Source organism: Mastigoproctus giganteus, chromosome 9 (assembly GCF_048544385.1).
Source record: "Mastigoproctus giganteus isolate SK-2022 chromosome 9, ASM4854438v1, whole genome shotgun sequence".
Taxonomy (NCBI): domain Eukaryota; kingdom Metazoa; phylum Arthropoda; class Arachnida; order Uropygi; family Thelyphonidae; genus Mastigoproctus; species Mastigoproctus giganteus.
Window position 1 is genome coordinate 46599260 of NC_143583.1, and position 21474 is coordinate 46620733.

A 21474-nucleotide genomic window follows, 5' to 3' on the forward strand; every position below is an offset into this window, starting at 1 on the left:
TTGCAGTTTGTACAGATTGGATCTTGCTCCTTGTTTGGACATGTTTTATATCATGTCCCCTGCCAGAGCAGTGACCGCAGGTTGATTCTGTTTGTGTACACGTATGAGTTGTGTGGCCGTATTTACAACACCGGAAGCATTTCGGGACTGCCACATGCTCCCGGAATCGGTGGATCCCCATTCAATGTAGATTCTCTCTTGATTCTTTAATTGCTGCCAGACAGTCGGGGCCAGCTCTAGACCCAGTTTCTGTTTGGTCCTGCCCTAGATCTGGTGGAGTACCTAGGCTGCACCAGGGTTCGCTGTTCCTGTAGTTGCTGGGGGTCGGTCTCAGATTTCTGTTTATTATCTCTGTGGCTAACTGTTCCGGGGTTAGGTCTTTGTCAATGTCAAAGACAATGATAGCAGGTCCTCTCTTTTTTGGCAATTCTGCAGTCAAACCCAAGGTGGCAATTTTTGGGTTATCCATTATCGTCTGTATGTCTTCGTTTCCCTCCGTTTCAATAACGAGTCCTACATTCCTCGTTTTCCGAATTATCTTAGTAGCTTTGAGGTCATCCCTTAGTTCCTTCATCACAGTTGTCTTTATTTCTTCACTAGTTCTCTTTTCCTGGGGGCCATCTGTGGTCACAGGTCTAAGCACAACCAAGTTGGGTGTCATCAAGAGAGGTTGCTTCCTTTTTGGGGGCCCGGGCTGAGTTTGTTTTCCCTGATTTTGATTACTCCTCAGCGTTTCAGCAAAAGTGGGAGCACGCTGTTGCATTTTATTTGTCCCACATTCTTTATAGGCCTGCAGCCTCGCGGTGACCTTTTCATTTTCAACATATGTCTTGAAAAGGATAGTCTCCATCTTGTTAAAGATTGTGACGATTTGCGACCTCACAAGGGTGGTTATTCTATTATTCGGTTCTTTAAATATTGATTCCAGTGCTGTTTTGAGTGCCAGTGACTTTTCATAGACAGTGCCCACCGGTAGGGAGGGATCTATGGGGGGAGATTCCTGCTGCTTTTCATTGTTTGTTTCTTCGTTCGCATTGACATTTTCCTGAGTGTCCTTATTCTCAGTTTGGGAGCGTGTTCCCCGCTCTATTTTCGCTGTTAACAGCTTTTTGTTTTTACGCTTGCTTTGTGTTTGGGGGGTCCCAGGACAGGCGTCTTCTGTGTCCTCTTGTTGTTCTAGGGGGGTTATCTCGTCGTCCTGCCCTTTTGGCTGGGTTTCTTTCAGTTTGTGATTTTTGCTATCCATATCAGCAAAGGTTCCGGATATTCGGACGTGCGGATTATCGGGGTTGACAATCTTTATATCAGTTTGTGGCTGTAATATGCTGGTGAACAATACCCGCTACACGCATACAGGTCAAAGAGATTATTTTGTAGGTTTTTAGGGCTTCCAAAATTTGGTCCGCTCTAATCAAAACGATTATTCTAAACATATACTGCCAGCATATTGCTGTACTGGTTTACATAGGAAAATTTCTTAAAAACGTTCATTCTCTAAATATAGTTAACGAAAAGTCACAAAAGGTCACCTGTACATCCAGTCCAATTTCCTCTTTCTTCCAACACCATCTGTATGTTTCAGTCTTCTGTTGGTACTTGTTTCAGAAGCTGGAGAAGAGAGCTACCCACTGATACCAAAACTTTATGTACTGTACGTATCGTATTCCCAGCAATATCCACTAGGCCTAACTGCCAACAATGCGTGTTTGACTACAGCAAAGCGTTAGCAGAATGCTAAGCCTAAAGGGATTTGGTCTATGACGAGAGAGTACAGACCAGATAACCCTCGTAATAACAAAATTTTTTTACCCACTTAATCCACTTGCGAAGTTCTTTTAGCTGGCACACTTTTCCAGTGGAAGAAAATACTTTAAACACATTAATATAACTCAACATTCAGGAGCTCCAGAACACGTGGCTACACTGAATGACGGCCATATCGAATCTCACAATTGCTATTGAAGGAAAACACTTCTTTGAGTCCATTGACAGACATAAATATAGTAAGAAATAAGTGGTATTCAATTAGATTTAAAAAAAAATCCGCATATCCTGGTTCCCGTCTTAAAGCTTTCTTCAGCGATGTTCACCTATAAGTGTTAACAGATTTGTTAAACTACAAATTATTTTCATGATGTATTATGCAGACACTAATACAGAAAACACGAAAGGAAATTTAAAAAAAATAAGAGCAAGAAATTCCTTAAAATTGACACACCCTATGAAAGTGTTATGACATTGAGAAAGGGTGACCTTTCTCTGAAACCAGCGAACCATAGAGAGTTTCGGTTTCGACCAGAGAGAGAGGTCAGTTTCAAAAACATTATTCAAACATATCACCAATCATAGGATGTGGTGACCCTGTATAAGATAATTCCCTGAATTGCGTAGTTACACCGTGCAATGAAGCTTATTTTATTAGGCTGGTTTCATAAAACAAAAGCAAAACGTCTTTGCTTCATAATTTTTCTTTAAAGGACTTATATGATTTATTTTCCGATACAAAAATGCGCACGACGCATTCTTGAATTTGATAAAAAATAACAAGTTATAACAAAGGAACAGCATTCTATTAGCAAAAACAAAAGAATATATCAGTAAATTCCAGAGAAAGAGAGATCCGTACTTTAAACGAGCCATTAGCATGTTGTAATCAACTACATGAGCATCTAAAGATCAAAGGAAGCTGCGCGAATAGAGGATCTTTCTAATTATCTAATATCGACTCTTGTGAAAATATCACAAATAAAGTTGGTCAAATTAAATGCGCTACTGCTGAGTAGTGAACGTACAACGGAGGCAAATCACAATTTAAGTGATGGAAAATCTTTGTTGGCCTGCCAGGTGAAACACGAGAGAGTTAAAAGAACGCTGACGACGCTCGGGAAATAAATGCAAAGCCTTCTTTCGCTTACGTTCCTCGTTTGCAACCTAAGCACAGCCAGCTTACCGACTGGAACACGCTTGGCAGACAAAAATGAAACGTCTTGTGATGGGGATAGTTAAAATCTTGAGCTTTTGTGCCCGGAAAGTTTGCGCTAGGTGAGTCACGCTATTTTCTTTTATTACTCTCATCTTTTTCCATGCGAATAGGCTTTATTTCTCTCGTAGCTGTCTCACATTTCGTTTTTCACATCAAGCATGCATTCTTTTCTCGACTTTTACTGAATTCAGCTGTCGGAAGTGAAGATAATTTGTGGAGCTTCTTATACACTAAAAAACATTTTCCTCCAGTTCACCCCATGACAGAGATTGCCGAGAGCTGATTTATCAACATGCAAACGAGTGGGCGAGGAAATGTTACGATGCTTAACCTAGTGAATGGGGTGTCCTTGCAGGTGAGAAATCGTATGTGAACTAGCTGTGGGGAAATCGTTACCCCAGAGAGTTCCCCGGTTTCCGAAACATCCTTCACACAAATCACCAATCGAACGACGCGTTTGCCCCTGTAGAGGATACTTCGCTGCACTACGGAGCTGCACTGGGGCAAACAAGCTTATTTTAGCTTATTTTAGCAGACTGCTTTTATAAAGCAAAGAAGTTTTCACTATATAATTTTTCTTTAAAAGATTAATAAACTAGCACTAGTGATAACAATGTGACTTAATTCACTAACTTATTTATTATGGTGTACATCATCTACTGAAATAAACAGAAGTAAAAGAATTGCTATACTATTCTTTTATTTATGCTTTACTATATTACTTCTTAACGTACTTCTAAATTAAGAAATGAGCTTTTTTCCGTATCTTGTCAACACACTTTTAATAATAACGACTCGTAGGATAGCTATCGTGCATGCGTTGTCACTCTATATTTCAATACATTTGCATTTTAATTTTCTTCCATCTGTATGGAAGGGAATTACTGTCGAAATTTCCAACTTAATTGTATAATTCCTGATTTGCATTAATTACTTCATTTTTTTTTCTTATTAATGCACTTAAAATCAGAAATTCTAATTAACAAACTCCTGAGCCACAGCATTATTCCTAAGTTTGTATTCATTCTTTTGTATTTTACATCTACCAGTTTGATTTCTTCCGAGTGATGAATTAGTCTTGGATATCTTTTAACAATAGAAACTGAGCAAAAGTTGTAAAAAGACCAAGAAACGAGACTTACAGTAGCAGAAACAGAGATGTATGTTTGTTTTAAATATTCTTCGTTCGTACGAATTTCGAAGCTAATTTTCTATTGTAATAATGGAAATTAAAAGTTTACAATAGGGAAATACAGCGATTCGTGAAAATATTAGAATCCAAAGCATAAAATCATGTAAAATGTCTAGTGTCTGAATTAGAGCGGTACTTGGAATATTTTAAGCCATTGCTTACCCTCGTGAGTAGCATAGTTTGTAGAATCGAAGTCTTCCACACACCGAGTGGAAAAGACCTGAGTTCGAATCCCATCGATGAGGTGAGGAATTTTTATGGATCTTTTTCTCAACGTGGCTGAGTTAGTTGGTCTCAGGAGAGGGTAGCATAGTTTTTTCTCCCGGAAACACGGGTTTTTCATCCAGCAAACCGAAAATCAACGAGAGATTCTACAACAAAAACAACAAGCCATAACTAGAGTAATAATTCCTCAAGTTCCTTCAGTGAAAGGTGGTAACAAAATTCCATTTTGACGAAAGGAACTTTTATTGGCTTTGTTTCCAACATAATTAATTGGCGTTTTGAGAGGGGCATCGTTTAATCTCTCCAAAACTTGAGTTTTTCGTTCAGCAAGCAGGGAAAACTCAATAAAGAATGCTCCATTACAGAAAAAATATAATGACGCCTCATAGTCTTAGTAGCTTTGGTGTTAATAGTACTGTGGATCATAAACATTTATAAGGATTCAGAGATTGAATTGGATTCAAAATTCCTCTTTGTTCCGGCTCTGTTCTCGGGTTTGTATTGAGAATATAAAATTCCTGGAGTTATCTGCGAGACTTATGGTTATTTTATTATGCTGACTTTATTTTAGTTTTCAAGTATAAATAGTGATAATTAATTGTACATATTATAATTGTAATATTTCCTGTAAACAATATATTATGTTTTACGTAATACATTTATTATTCACACACTTATCTAAAGTGTGGTCGCTGTATAAAAGAACTCTAATATCCAGTCCCTTATCCCAGAGATTTTTCCAATATTTTATACCTATAACCTCTCTCAAAAAATCCATGACTGAAATATATAGAGAATCCATAATTAAACACAACAGGTTTGAAGGAAACAGGAATATCTTTGCTTCAAGCCTAATCCAGCATTGATACGTCATTGCTTATGCAGCCCAAAATCATGAATTGACTTTGGAAAGCGCTTTATAAAATATTAACTGTCATCTTTATGACAAACGTTTCAGTAGCATCAATACCGCAGGGAAAAGAAAAATTTCCTACGTCTTTGAAATGACTTCATTCGCTTCAATAAGACTTCAAATTCGCCATTATATTTATTTATATTTCTCTGAAGATGTTCTTAATGTTATGTACAGTCCCTGTGTCTCACATCTGTTTCTATTTTTACCACAGGTAGCGTTGTTTTTTTTTTTCCTTATGACTTCATACACATCTGGAACTTTCAGAAACTATCTTTCACCTACATCCGTGAACTCACAGATTGCACGAGGGCTTACTCAATCCCTCGCACATCTGCGACCACTAATCGATGTGGATATGTCTTTCGTAAAGATGTTGGGTGAATTCTCTTGTTGATTGTTATTGTTTTGCTAGTAATATCGCTATTGCCATTGTAAACGTTGAAGCTAATATGAAACCCTCCATCAATTTGATTCCATTCAATACCTACGTGCAACACTTATGCTGAACGTTTGAATAGGTGGACCTCATTCCGTTATAACGTGTCTAAATAGTGAGATAAATGCAGTTTGCTAATACGAAGGAAAAAATAAGGAATCATGGGAGTCAAATAGTACACAAAATATGTTTATACAAAATCGTTGACGATATACATATTTCGATACATATACATACATATGTATATATGTATATATACATATATTTATACATATATCAGAACCAATGAGAGTGCGGCTGTCTCACATAAATACATTTCATACTAAGTAAATTTACGATGGCTTTTAAAAAGTACTAGTTTCAAAATAATGGACCAAAAATAAACACAATTGTGCAATGAAATATATCGCTGAATAGGCAGACGATCTGTACATTAGTATTAAGAGTTCATCTCACAGTTGAACCAGGGGGCCCCTTTCCTCCCCCTTTTGTCAAACCATTACGGAATACACAAAGCAAAAAGACATTCTTCCAGCTGCAGACTCTACTTTTCCAACACATCAGGGTGTCTGATTTTTGCCCGGAGTCATCCATTGTGTACTCATCTCATCCGGAATACGTTAAAATGAAGGCAGAAAACATTTAAGTTCCCGCTTAGCTTCTAAGTGCACAAAATGATCTTAGCAGTAGTAATAATAGGCATAATGTACCAAAAAAGATGTTATGTACACAAAGTCCTTGGTAGAGCACTTCAGACTCTAAGATATAATGGATTTCATTGATTCCACGCAGATGTTCGTATTTGTTTTCTTTGTTTTTTTTTCCCTCTTTTGTCGGGTATCTTCCGTTGTCCGATGATGGCACAAATATATCACCAAGAAGATAGATACGCGATTTGACATCAACGTTCGTTCCTCGTTTATACTCAAAACGAAGAGAGACAAACTGTGAGGAATAAATGCTAGAGATGTTGCCGTACACTGCCACAGAACAAAACAGCCAAGGCCACAGAATAAAAGAGAGTCCACATCACAAGACAACATGTCGAAGCACTGTTAGAGACTGAAAAGAAAAAAAAGGAATTAAAATTACTTTGATTTCACTTATAATTGTCGATAAACAAATATATATGATGATAAATACGCAAATTATATACTTAGAAAGTATACAATTTGAAACTACGGATCACTTTATTTAAAACCATCGTAATTTATATCTAAAAACAAAGAAAGATATATAAAATTATTAGAACTGCGTGAGTGTAGTTTTAAACGTGGAAATTTTAATGTTTCAAGATAATATTAATTCTAAATGTATTTCGTATAGTTTATTTTGGACAGAACTGTTACTGAAAAAGAAATTCCAAAATCAATTTCTAAATGGAACTCTTGCTTAGAAAAAAAAATTAAAAAAAGTAAAGCAAAGAGAAGAAAATTAAGACAAGAAAAAGAAACGATCTCTGAGGATTCTACTCGCGAGTGTACAAATAGAAATCAACTAAAATTCTTATCTATATTGTGGTCATGACAAGACCAGGTAAAAATAAATGACCATTGGTTTTCTCCTTGTACAACGAGTTTCTTTCCATTTAACACTCCCTCTAGAGTCTTCTCGTCAGAAATAAAACTTGCTTGGAGAAATTTGTGATCTTTTCAGACGCTACAGACTATCAATGAGAAGAGAGAGAATTTTCCTGGAAGGGATTTTCGTGTATTGTCTGTATTTCTCAGACCATAGTATCTACTTTATAATTGCCACACATTTAGTTTGTTTTAAAAGGGGGAGTAGACAGGGAAATACATTTAAACCAGTCCTATCAACCTATCTTGGTCTGTGCATGCTTGAATGCGTATTTTGAATTCAAATTAATAGATCTCAATTATAGTTTAATAAAATAAACGTTGTAATTAAATAGTCAAGCTGTTATAATACGTATTATTATAATTGATAATTCTTGTGATTAATATTGAGGTCAAGCTATTATAAAATGATATTATTTAACTGTTATTAATATTGGTATATTCAGAACAAACTGTAGGTAGATCTGTTTAAAATAGAGCAAAAAAAGTAGATAATGGCAGCAAGCCAAAAGGTATCAATCTTGCATTATAAACATTACTGTATTGGGTTTTTATTTTAGGTTATATAAATAAATTAATTCAAATGGCTATTTATTATCCAATAGTTATCTGATGATCTCATTTTAGTAAAACTAAATTACCTGATTTCGACTCTTCAAACACATGCAGTCCCGAACTTTGTTGCCTGCTTCCTACAACTTTCTCCTCACTGCTCATGTTGATAACCCTGGACAGGGTCGCTGTGCATTTTAAGCGAATCTCGTCTTTCTGGAAATGTCGATGTTCTACTGTGAACTGTAAGCCGAGTACTGCTGTCTCTTCGCCATCAGGATGCCGGACTATAGGATAGCGGTGTAAAATATTCTCGGTAGCCTACACAGGGTGAAAAGTAATATACGTTTGTAGGTATTCATTTGGCCATTCATCTTCAATTAATAATACTGTGATGCGATGGAAGATTAACTAAAGAAAACTAATAGCATACGATAAACCAAGCTTTTAACTTTTCATAGTTAATCTCCTAGCAACTGCATTTATAAGCGATATCATGCTAGCATCCATTAGTAAGTATAAACATGAAGCAGATCTTGAGCATTGTGACTTAAATCAAAAAGGTTGTCCGAACAAAACGTTCAGCAAGTCTGCGGTTCGGTGATGTCGCTTTTCAACGAAGCCAAGGATAAGGTTCTTATTATGTTTTTAGTGGTACTGAAATCTATATGTTAATTATTGGGGAAAAATAAATTCGGGACAACATTTCATCTAATTTCAGGACTTTCTTTCGTTTAAAATAACCCAAGTAAACTTTCAGTGTATGAGGGACACGGAACGTTCGTGAACATTGGGTGTTGCGTGATGCAACGTAAGAAAATCTGTAGACCTTGTGTAAGTAAAACAGTGGAGAAGTAAAGAGAGGCCGTTAGAAACTAGAAAAATTCAGCATGCGATTTAGTGGCACAGAATGTATTCAAAATAAGAGTGGAGATTACTAAGAACGTGTTTACATTTTCAGCATTAAAAATTGTAGGTTTTACAAGGCATCACTACAGAAGGTATTGTGAAACGTCAAATATTACGTGGAGAAATGTTGGCTCGGATGGAAGAAGTCGATAACATTCTCAGCGTTTGGTTTTCAGTGATGAATGTATGTTCCATTGTGGGAAAGTTAACACGCACAGTGCTCGAATTAGGGGAGAGGGAGGGGAAAAGCTTCGTGACTACCACGAAAGTGTGCGTGACATTTCCAAAGTCAGTGTGTTTTGTGCTCTTAGATTCTTAGATTTTATTTGGAATTTTCTTTTGAACTACTCCATCCTCTGTGTTAGCTTTCCCAGAAAATATCAAAAGATAAAAATTTACTGAAATAAAACACTCTATTAATAAAAACATAAGAAAAATGCAGCTTAACAGCCTTTTGAAACTGTCTGACCACCCAAATCTTTACAATCAATAAATCCTGGTATCACCAATACTGAAAACCCTATTAATAACGGGCACTTCCCTCGCTCAACAAACAGACAACTTCCATTGTATAGGGGATTTGCGGATCCAGAGAGGTACTCGGATCAAGGCGCCAGCATCCCATGCGCAACTTCATCCTGCTCAGGAGCGAAACTGATCTTAGATTTGCTTCACTTTCAGGGATAAAGTCTAGATAACGCTGTTGGACTGTGATGACGTTTGGAAACAAAAGAAAGACGGTCACTTCCAAAAAAAGGAATATAAATTCTCGTATATACGGGCAATTTGTTAATAAAGGAGTTAAAATTATTTATTATCTATATAAAATTATAGATTTATATAACATTTCCGTTTATTTCTAATAGATGGCAGCACTTAAATCAAGGACTTAAAGAGTAATTCTAAGTACCAGTTTCACAGAGTCCCATTGGCTTTGCTGAATATTCTTTTTGAATGCATTTTTAAACACAGCTTTGTGTACATCCCTCGAAGAGATTCCATAGATTATTTTAAAGAATAGGTAACTAAAACTACACTTAATGAGGTAATTCAGGTCACAGTGAGAATGCTTTTGTGCGGATGTAAAGAGAAATAAAAACTGCGCATTTTCTTCAACGAATCGTTACCTCTTTATCATTGATAAACCATTTCAGTTCGGCTGCAGGTCTAGACTTGGCGGCAGTGCAGTTCACGTCCACGGTGTCGCCAACTTGGTACCGTAGCTGTCCTCCTTTAATTACCGGTCCGTCTCCCACGGGACCTGAAATAGCAAAGAAATTAATGGAAAAGGATAAAAATTCGAAAGACGTTCGTAACCGGATTCAGAGAAAATGATTGAGTGCGGCTTCTTGAGTAGCGGCTTTCTCGGCATAAAATGCTCGCAAAATACAAAACAGTTTAAAATTAGTTTAAAAATAGGTTGATGCGCATTTTATTGGCAAACCTCCAACGCCCTTGGAAGTGAACAAAAAGACTTAAATTATAAGTAAAGTAAGATAAGTAATACTTCTTTACAGTGTGGAGTCAAGTGTTACTTATCTTACTTGGAGTAAATTTCAGGTAATGCTTCTCACACATAATACGCTCTCTAAATTATTAGTGTACATATCAGGCTCATATATCGTCACGGGTCAATCCAGCATAGCACAAAAAATAATAATAACATAAACTACATGATTTGTTTTCGAAATTTATTGCTCTTTATTTCTCCAAAAGTCGATTTCCCTGAATTGAGCGCGGTCTATGCGATAATATATCTTGTCTTCTCTCTATTTCTTTAATAACAGCCAGCTCTCTGCCATAGATTGACCTGAAATCAGAAATTAAAGATCTTACAGGATACATTCGAAACCAATCGAAAGTGGGTCGTAGAGAATTCGCTCGGTTCTAATGATCCACCATCCGATTAAGGATTTAAGACTTCCGATGGTTCCTGATACTACGTATAATGATTTCATGATTTTCCATTGTCCATGAGTTAATTCTTTTCCAGTATTGCAAGGGTAAGACAACTTCATTATTGTCTATTCCGAAGGATTAATAATATAGAGATCCTTCATTGCGTTTGAGGAACCTGGAATGTAAGCAATTACACGTTCAACCCTCCTTCGCTATATTTTTCTGTGGATGAGTATGGATGCCTTGTTTGTAGAAAATCTTTTCATGTTTCTAATCTGGCTCGTATTAGATAAATACTCTTGGACCTTAAGCCTTCAGTCTTAAGCCTTTAATCTGCATTAAAGGCTTAATGCAGATTAAAAGATGAACCAGAATTATCTTACCAAACATCTAGACAATTAGTTGCGCAAGGGAAATGGGAGATAAAACAAATCTACCCTGTGGGAAACATTGCCAAGCTAGATGTCCTTAGCATGCATACAGCCTCTTTAAGGAGATCAGAAAGAGAGAAAGAAAAGCCGAGAATCAAGCTGTAGCAAGAACTCCTCCATAAAAATTATCTTTATACTTTGGAACTATACCGGTGCTCAAAAGATAAAAAAAAAACCGCAAACACATAAATAAATCAGACTTTATTAGTTTGAAAAAATTCCGTTGTAATAATAAAAGGTGCATCCTTTATATTTTAATATAACATAGAGAGGAGAAAATTTGGGCTCGTCTCAATATTAACAATGATTGTAGTCAAGAAAATCTAGACCAACTGCTCGATCAAAAAAAGCGAAGAAAAGGATCAAGAATCACACATCAATTGCATGGAGATTTCCAGAGATCTAGATACTAACCAGTTCATCTTGACCTTGTTCTGCATAAATTCACTCTCTCTCTCTCTCTCTCTCTCTCAATCATTTTCACGATGATGGCTGATGATTTAGATTGAAATCGATATCGGAAGCGCGAAATGTGAAGAATATCAAAATCTGGTCACTAATTTACTGCAGATGTTTTGTCAGGTTGTGCGCAACTTTTTTTTTTTTTTTGCTGGGTCAGAGACAGACTTTTTTTTTCGATAACTGAGGAATATTAAATTTAATTTGTATTTAAATATGTAAGTCTCTTCGTTTGCTCCCTAACATTTTGAGTATCATTGTACACTGAGTGGACAGAAATTATTGGCGAAAGGTGGGCCTACCCTGGTAACGGGTAGACCCACCTTTCGCCCGGATAAGGGTAGTCACATGTCGACAAATTGAGTCCACTACTTCACGAAAGCGTTCTACAGGTATTTCCATTCACTTTTGCTGCAGCGCTGTTCATAATTCCGTCGCATTCTTGGGTGGGGGATCCAAAGTTCAAACGCACCTTTCCACGGCATCCCAAAGTGTTCTTGTTTGGTGAACGGGAAGGCCATTCTATGGTAGTAAAATCTGCGGAATGCTCTACGAACCATGTTCTAGACACCACGGCTCTGTGGGAAGCTGCGCATTGTCCTGCTGGAAGAGTCCATTACCCTTTTGGTGCGCGATGACCATGATGGCAGGCAGATGGTCTGCAAGGATAGACACGTAACCTGGACCGTTCAGAGATGTATCTAGACGTACCAGAGGTCCCAACGTGTACCAGTTGAACACGTCCCAGGCCATTACCGACCGTCCACCTGTCTGAACAGTTCCTTGTTGGCATAACGGTTACATAGCTTCGTGCGGTTTCCGCCAGATACACATCCTTCCGTCCACTCGAAATAACTGGAAATGGCACTCATCGGATCAGGAGACCCGTCTTCAATCATCCAAGGTCCAGTGCCGATGTTCTTTCGCCCAGTTGAAGCATAGAGTAACTCACGACGTTTAACATCGATTTACCGTATACATGAACGTGATGCAGTGTAGCTACGTACCTGATAAGCGGTGGGTTCGTTCACTAGCGAGAGGGGTCAGAGCGTCGCGTTGCCCAGGAACCTCATGAATTCTGTCCTTTCAGTGTACGAGTAGTAACTGTTTAAGCTTTTCCTACAAGGGCCAGTGTGCACTGGGATTGTCTGAAATTTTCTGGATAGACTCCTTATTTTAATTCAATGATTTATTTTCAGGCTGAGGAAGTGGGACTATCGATATATCATGGATATGTTTATTGGACAAATGCTGGCCAGTCTGCTGAGAATCCACCAGTAAACGAGTTCGACGCTAGAAGGCTTTTTTAAATCTGTATTGTAAATTTAATTTCTCATGTCTATATTATTCGGGCATATTAGTTTAAATTCTAAATATTTTGAGATAAAAAAAAAGAAAAAAACTGAGCCTTCAGAGCTGCTCCCTTTAAGAACATTTCTGTTTTCCGATTACTATTTTGTAGCCACTGAAAAATCTGCAGTTTCCTTACTACAATCAGTATTTTCCACATTATTTCTCATATATAAAAAAGTACAACGTCGTTGTTTTAAAATACTCTACAAGCATCGTCTTGGATGAATCCTGTATCGCCCCATCCAAAGAAATGGAAATTAAAGCCGACAGATTAATCTGCACAAGTGCCTTTTCCTTCTGTTTTGAACATCTCGTTTCTGTTTAATATATTTCCATATATTTCCTCGCAGGTTTTTCCTTTTTTGATGATGCTGGTTCCTGTATCAGATGGGGCAATCTCAAAATGCGAAAATAACTTGTAATTGGTTTGGTGTTTTTTCCATGTACTTGTTGCTCCCGATAAAACAAAAAGTTAATATGGTGCATTAAATTTTAGCAACAGCTGGTGCTTCAAGTTTATGCGAGTCACAGCTGGGTTACGTAAAAGTTTATTTTTTCGTTTTTATATTCTCTCTTTCTTTTGCTCTCTCTCTCTCTCTGTTCCATTGCTAAGCTGGGAAGGAGCATTTGTTTGGAGATACGGTTTGATACCTGCATAAATATGACCTGAAATTCTCTGAGATTAAACCACGACTCTCTTATTCTGTACAATAAATTACTATTTTTTCAACTATATTTTTCCCCTCCTCCTCCTCTGTTTCGTTCCTCCTGTAACCTGTTCTAAAAATAAGCAATTTCTCTCTCTGGCAAATAGAAGCGTCGGTGTGAGGAGGAAAGTACATTTCCTGCCCTTGTAGCAATAACTGCTTGGAAAAATCTAACAACACGCAGAAAGACATCTATTTTATGCGTCACAGTCTGCAGGGATTTTTTCAGGCAGCAAATACCATCAAATTGTTGCATATTTCTTCTTTTCCCCGAGCAAGATGACTACCTGGTAGTCCTTCGAAGAATATTGGACCTTAGGTAGCCTGAATCAATGATATGAGAGGCAATGAAGATGGCTCCCAGTGTTCAACACACAGTTTTTCTTTTCTTTTTTTTGCTAAGAAAAAGAAAGAAAGAAAGAAATCACACTGATTCATATTTTCGATCAAAAACTGAATGATAGGGAAAGTTGTGCAATTTATTGGTTATAAAAAAATAAGTGTGAAATTTCTCGCAAGTCGAAGGATTCCAAGAATTCTTCTGCAAATTAACTTAAGTATAAGGGACTTCCTTATTTCGTTCTTTTGTGTGAGTGATATTTTTTCTCAAAGGATATCAAGCAAAATACAAGTCAACATGTACGCCAATGAATTTTAAGCCAATGAATAAAATCAATTTTCACAGTTTGAGAAAATAACTCCTATAATTTTGTGTATTCCTGTGTGTGGACAGAGCCACAGCTTATAACTGGAGCTACCTCTTCCTGATGATCGAAGCAGATAGTTCCGAAAGTAGTCACAACCTGTGTCTCCAAGTTTTTAATGTACAGGGTTGTTAAAATTAAAGTATCCCTGTGTAGAGGGCTCTGAAGCGAGTTCTAAGGCTCGTACAGAAGAGAAATTTGGACAACTGGTACAATAAAGAATGCGCTCGCCATTTATTGGAAAAAAATTTGTTACAAAATTTGTCACTGTATGGCGCGTAACTATCTTAGTTACGATTATGCAAATAACTTATGTTATTTGCATAATCGTAAGTTATTGCCACAGCCCACTACTCAGCTCTACTGTACTATATAAAAACAAAGCAGTCTCTTCTGAATCATCCAGTAGATGTTTGCCTGCACTACAGCAGCAATGCCAACAACGTTGCAGGAAAAGGCGCTATTGGTGAAGCTGTACTATCAGAACAGTGGCATAGTATTTAGGTTAAGGCGCCACCGATGGTTTCCCACATCTGCGCCATATGTACTGTGTGATGAAATGCAGAACTACTGCACAGCCAGAAAAATGTAATGTCTGGTTGATGTAGTATTGTGCTTTGTTCTGTTGTTGTGTCTGGCTGCTTGACCGCGGGGCCCCTACTGGGGCTCTACGTTGCCCGCCACAACCACTGGGAGGTGAGCCAGGCTGCCCATTATACTCTGGCTGCCTCTGCCAGGGTTGCCTGAACGTCCTGACAGAGGCCATAAAAAAAATGAAAAGACAGAGAAAAAAAACGTTGAGGCTATAAAAAATAAAATAAAAAGATAAGGCTTGTTTTTTTTCTCTTTTTTGAAGAGAGCATATGGGGGGAGTAAGAGAAGAAGAAGAAGATGTCAAAATGTGGGGAACAGTAGTTGGAGTGAACCAATAGGGAAGGTGTCCACTCTAAGGTAGAGGATGGAGAAGGAAGTTGAAAATTACAGGAGCAAGTGCTCCTGTGTGTATCCTGCACTCAGGGTGAATTGCATTATCCTACCCCAATCGGGGATCGCAGGGGTGGCACGTTATTCTGTTCTGCCCTGAGTTCCGCAAGTCTTGCTCTTCTAGAATTGAAAACAGCCTGGGCGTAGCGTGTGTTAAGGCTAGGTATGTGGCCTCTTCTTGAAGTAAAGTTGACTCCTGATTGCGGGGGGTTGGTTTCCTTGAATCTCTGTGAGGAATTCAAGTCTGGTGCTGTCGTAAGTGAGACACTCGTACATAAGGTATTCCCAGGACCACAGTGGCAATATAGATTATTTTCTATTCTCATGGCTGTTAATTTTTGCTGGAACGGTCCATGGCCTGTAGGCAGGAAGGTGACTTGCAATCCAGGCGAGTACCAGGGAGGAGGCTTTGGGGAAGTCCGACTTATTGAGGGAATAAACCTTTTGGTGATTGCTCCTTTCGGCGTTGTGTCCCATGTTTCTTGCCAGAGGTTTTGTAGTCGGTCTGCAATTTTTCTTCTTTCCTTCTTAGGGTTATTTGCATGGTTCAACTGCAGATTTAACAATTGCATTGGGATTTCCTTTTTTCCGGCGCTGGAAGAAACCCCTCTTGACAACTTCCAGATAGAGAGGCAAGTAACCTGCAATGACTTGTAATGCAGGGGTGCTGACAGTACAGCATGCCCTGGTAACTGATAGTAACATAAATCTTTGAATGGAATCAAGCTTGCGCTTGTTCCTTTCCATGATTGCCTTTTCACACCAGATGGAGGCTCCACTGCACACAATCGGAACATATACTGCCTTATTATATCTGTGTTCCAGCTGGATATAAATCTGCTTTCACTTCCAGAGTTGGGCAAAAAGGAGGTGGTGTTGCAATTTTCTTTAAGAGCTCACAAACCTCACTCATTCATCAAATCTCTAGCCAAACATCAGCGTACGAAGCGCTTGCTGTTACTCTCAGCTACCATAGGATTCTCATAGATGTAATTGTCATATACATACCCCCAGCACCTTCCTACGAAGCCATCCATGAATTATCTAACTGGATCATCAACCAGCTTCATCCTTCAGCCTTGCACTTCGTATGTGGAGATTTTAATCTTCCTCCTCAGCTAGCTAACCTTCAGCAAATGCTCCTATCAAACTTATCTTGTACAGGGTTACAAATGATCAACGATCTCCCGACAAGAGGTAACAACCAATTAGATCTCATCCTTGCTTCTTTTCCCTGCACACCTGATTACCTGCCAGAGACTTATTTCAATTCGAACCACAAGCCAATTGGTGTTCTTTTACACATACCTGCTCCAAACTTCAATATTGTGAATTCGACTAATACCAAAGTAATAGTAAGTCCCAGGTTTTTGAGTATTTCTAAATGTGTTGAGGCTGCCTCTGTCATCCCATGGACAGTCTTAGAAAATTGTGACCTAGAAATTGCAGTGAATTTGCTGACTAGCTGGCTTAAGACTATTGCGACATTTGCAGCATCAAAGAGAATTTCCATCATGCCTCGGTCCAGAGCATGGTGGACTCCCCATCTTAACATGAGCTTCAAGTTAAAGCAGCATCTGCACAAAATGTGGAAGCAGTCGCACAGTATCCATGACAGGATAGCCTACTCCAAAGCTCGCGCAACATTTAATAAGCAGAAGTCAACAGCAATTAAGCATTATATGGATAGAACCCTTCGTAGCGGAAAATGTCCCTACTCTGAGCGGCCTTCTGATTTCCCCCTAAATCTTGAACCTGACCAGTGGCTTGACTTCATATCAAGATTTGCTTCGAACACGGAACAATGTCCTGATCTTCATACTCCAACAACCAGAATCTCGCCTGACACTCTGTCGGCAGTATCAATCTCCAGGGAACAGCTTATTGCTGCCATTAACTCTACATCAGCTTCTGCGACGGCAGGTGCTGACGGAATCCCCCAATTCATTATTAAATGTCTCAGCCCATATATTTTGGATCCCCTTCTAACTATTTTTAATGCTGGTTTGTCAACCCACTTCTTTCCCCAGCAGTGGAATATCTACCTTGTGAAGCCTGTCCCCAAAACTCAATCTCCTTCACTTCTTAAGCATTACCGGCCAATCTCCAACGCCTCAAGTCTTCTAAAGCTCCTTGAGAAGGTACTTCTCCCCGTTCTAACTAAACAACTTCTTCCACATCAGCCTCCTCAAATCCATTACTCCCTTCCTCATAGATCCACTGTGACTAACCTCTTAGCCACCACCAGCTCTATCCTCTCTGCATTTGAATCCCAAGCAGAGCTTGCAGTCACCTATGTAGACCTTGAAGCAGCTTTCGACTCTATAAACGTTCCTGCAATGCTGAAGCTATTTTCTGACCACTACCAGATCAAGGGAGATACTCTACAGTTCCTCACGTCACTCCTTCGAAACATAATAATCCAGCTTATTGTCCATGGGCACATATATGAGCGAAGTATCTCTTCAGGCGTGCCACAGGGTGGTGTCTTATCTGGGCTCTTGTTCACAGCACTTATCTCTCCACTTGTTGAGTCCAGGTATGATATCTTATGTTATGCAGATGATATAAAGCTCCTCACACCGATTTCTCCATACGATGATCTTCTCATGATAACAGGATCAATTAATAATACACTGACGGAAATTGAAAACTACCTCAACCAGTTCGGATTAAAAATAAACCCAGAGAAATCTGAATTTATGATATTCTCTTTAAAGAAAACACCTTCTTATATTCAGCCCATTCTGTGTAATTCTCCAATTCCCATCGTCAATAAGCATACTGATCTCGGGGTTGTGTTTGATCCTAAGCTCTGCTTCAGTTACCATATAGACAAGCTCCTCACCCTGGCAGCTCGACTCCGATGGATTGCCAAACAGCATCTACATTATATAAATGAAGTCACAACTACTAGAAAATATATAAAAACCACTGTATACTCTCCGCTTTTATATGGTGCAGAGATATGGGCATCAGCTGCAACTAGCACAATCAGGCCACATTTTTCTGCTGAGTATTGGCTCTTAAAATGGGCCATAAACAAACACAAACTGCCTCCACAGCTCAGGACAACTGAAATGGCCAGCTTAATTCAAATTCACAGACTCCCCACGCTGATTAGGGTGAAACGTCTTACCACGACTATCAAAATGATGGTTGGCGAGATTTCGGCACCATCATTCTGGGACCTGTGCTCATGGAGAATCCCTCAGTCTTCCCTCAGAGCGACTCCAACTCTATGCCCACATCACAGCCGTCTCCACCTATCAGATAGGTTTCTGCCTTTTCAGCTACTTTCGTGTGCCCAGTCCTTGGATGCTGACCTTAACAAGTTCGCTTCTGACAGGGAATACAGATGTCGCATCCTTGAATTGTACTTCCCGGTCCCTGATCCTTCTCCTCGAAGCTCGTCTTAATGCTGCAAGCCATCAACACCACCTGATGTGAAGACGGTATACTAACTCTTCAGTATGACAGTTAGTAATGATGGACTAACTACTTCTGTTCATACTACTATATGTATATGAAATTATCCGTTTCCGCCCATATCTTCTTTATATATTGTATTGTAAATAACTGTATGATACTTGTAGTTTGGAATTGTACTTCCGCATATGCATTTCCTATGTTTTATATATCAATGTTCCCTATTTATATTGTATTATTACTGTTAACCCCTGGCCTGGTGGCCGTGAAGGGCAACATTGCAATCTATCGAATTGTATCATTATTATCATTATTATTGTAATAAAGATTTCTTATATATTAATGATAGAGCTTTATTCTTTAGGCCCCAATCCGCTCTACTACTGGCGCCTCCGTTGCCAGGTGGGAGGGAGCAGCAGTGCGTAGCACACGCTTCTTGATTAGACCGGTGTTCGAGCTCGTCACCACCAAATACGGAGGATGCGGAAAGGTCGGGGAATGACCACCGCATATTCCCGGAGCAATATGGCCTTAGTTGCTAATGCTCCTTAAAACCAAATAACAACAACAACAGCTCTACTAATCCGCCTTATCATTGCAGTGTAGTTTCGGATTTTAGCTAACATGTATTTTAAGTGGGAGTGGAACGATAAGTTGGCGTCTAGATACAGGCCCAGATACATGATTTCTGTGTAGAGACGGATCGGGGTGTTGTTAATTTTCATCGCTGTTGACCGTCGGATTTGGAGCTTTCCTTTTAGAAGGATTGACTTTGTTTTTTCACTGGAGATTGTTAATTTGTGCATGGAAGCCCAGTCTTGTTTTCCCAGTGCAAAGTTGACTTGAACTTCCAATGTGACTCTTGTACCAGAACGAACAACCAGTACGAGATCATCAGCAAAGGCCAGGGACTTGACCTCGCCGAGATCCACCCCCAGGAACTCGTCCAAGACAATGGACCAAAGAAATGGCCCAAGAACAGAGCCCTGAGGACAGCCTCGCAGTATATTCCTGGTGACTGTTTGGTATTTGTTGACTACCTGCACTGTTCTATTGCTGAGGTAGGACTTTATACTGTTATATAGACTGCTGGACGTCTTGGCCTGCCGAAGTCTTTGAAGTATGCTGGGCCACTATAGTCGATCGAAGGCCCCCGTAAAGTCCACCATTATGGCTAGAGAATATTTAGTTACTGTCTGGGAGGCTAGAGAGATTAATCTGTGGATAGCATCTTCTGTACGGCAGCCTGTTTTAAAACCAAATTGATGCGGAGATGGTAATTGTTGCTCTGTATAGTAGTCGGTGAGACGGGAGAGCAAAATACGTTCTTGGAGTTTGGCCAAAACAGAATGCAGGGCTATTGGTTTGTAAGAAGTCAGTACTTGAGGTGGTTTTTTCGGGTGTTTCAGGATTACCTTGAGTATTGAAATTTTCCAGAAATCAGGAAATGTTCCTTCAGCAAGGCATCTATTAAATAAACTTAAGAGAGTTATAGTAGTAGTAGTAGCATGTGATGCAAGAAAGCAAGTGTATGAGCTTATGCAGCATCAGCCAAAAAAAAAAAAAAAAAAAAAAAAACACACCATTCCCTTCAAATGCCTGTCCAGTTCCTCCTTAAATTTATTCAACCTATCAACTTCCACAACGACAGATGGAAGTTTGTTCCAGCAATTAACCACCCGCTGGCTAAAGGCAAATTTCCGCTCATCTAGGACAGTGTTCTGCGAACTTTTTTACTACGTCGACTTCCAGCAAGTCCAAACCTGGGGTTTTACCCTCCTTCGTTTTGGCCAGGGCCAAATGCTATCAGAACAGCAAAGTGCAGCTGCGGCTATCAGAGAATTCCGGCGTCAGAAGCGCATAAGGCCCAAGTGGACCTACGACTGTTTGTGCTGTGCGCAAAATGATTGCGAAATTTGAAGCGATAGGACATCTTGGTGTTCAACCAGGTCAAAAACGAGTGAACTCCTCTTGTGTTGAAGGTGTCGCTTTGGCTGTCGTGAATTTATCAAGTTAATCTCCATGTGGTAGCGCGAGTGTGCCAGCTGTTTCTCGTGAAGTGGACATGCCGTATTCCACTGTAAGGCTAATAATGCGTCAGGTGTTGCGGTACTCTCCTTACAAGATGTACATGCTACAGCGGCTAAAGCATGGTGATGCAGATATTCGTTTCACATACTCATTTATACAAACACATACACATACATTTGTATGTGTATGTGTATTTATATCATTGTATGTGTAATTGTCATTCTGGCGCGAATGACAATCGATATCACTTGGCTGTGGAACATCCTTTGGAGTGATGAAGCCCACTTCTGCTTAAGTGGACAAGTGAATACGCACAACTGTCGCATTTAGGCAACAGAAAACCCTCGAATTATCCGAGAGGTCCCGTTGCATTCTCCAAAAGTGACAGTGTGGTGTGGATTTACGGCTACATTCATGATTGGGCCATATTTTTTTGAACAGGTAACACCGACCGGACCCCGCACCTGTTCTGTCATTGGACAGCGATATTATGAAATGTTGGAAAATTTCGCAATACCAGAGCTGCAACAACGTGGGTGCCTTCGGGATACCATATTCATGCAAGATGGTGCGCCACCCCACATCCACTGTTGTGTCCAAAGATTGCTAAGGAAACACTTTAAAGACGAAAGGGTAATCAGCCATTGTTTCCAGACATCTTGGCCACCCCAATCACCGGACCTC

At 39.3% G+C, this 21474-nt stretch overlaps 1 protein-coding gene across 1 annotated transcript in view; it reads right to left on the bottom strand.

Moving 5' to 3' along the window:
• Positions 1-6182: 6182 nt before the first annotated feature.
• Positions 6183-21474, bottom strand: part of LOC150080197 (uncharacterized) — a 214170-nt gene continuing 198878 nt past the window's right edge. Inside the window, exons 6-8 of the mRNA XM_090381124.1 lie at positions 9921-10054; positions 7974-8205; positions 6183-6814 (exon numbers count right to left, since the gene is read on the bottom strand). Coding sequence (XP_090237250.1) covers positions 6714-6814; positions 7974-8205; positions 9921-10054 — 467 coding nt within the window. The 3' untranslated portion in view covers positions 6183-6713. The remainder of the gene's footprint in view (positions 6815-7973; positions 8206-9920; positions 10055-21474) is intronic.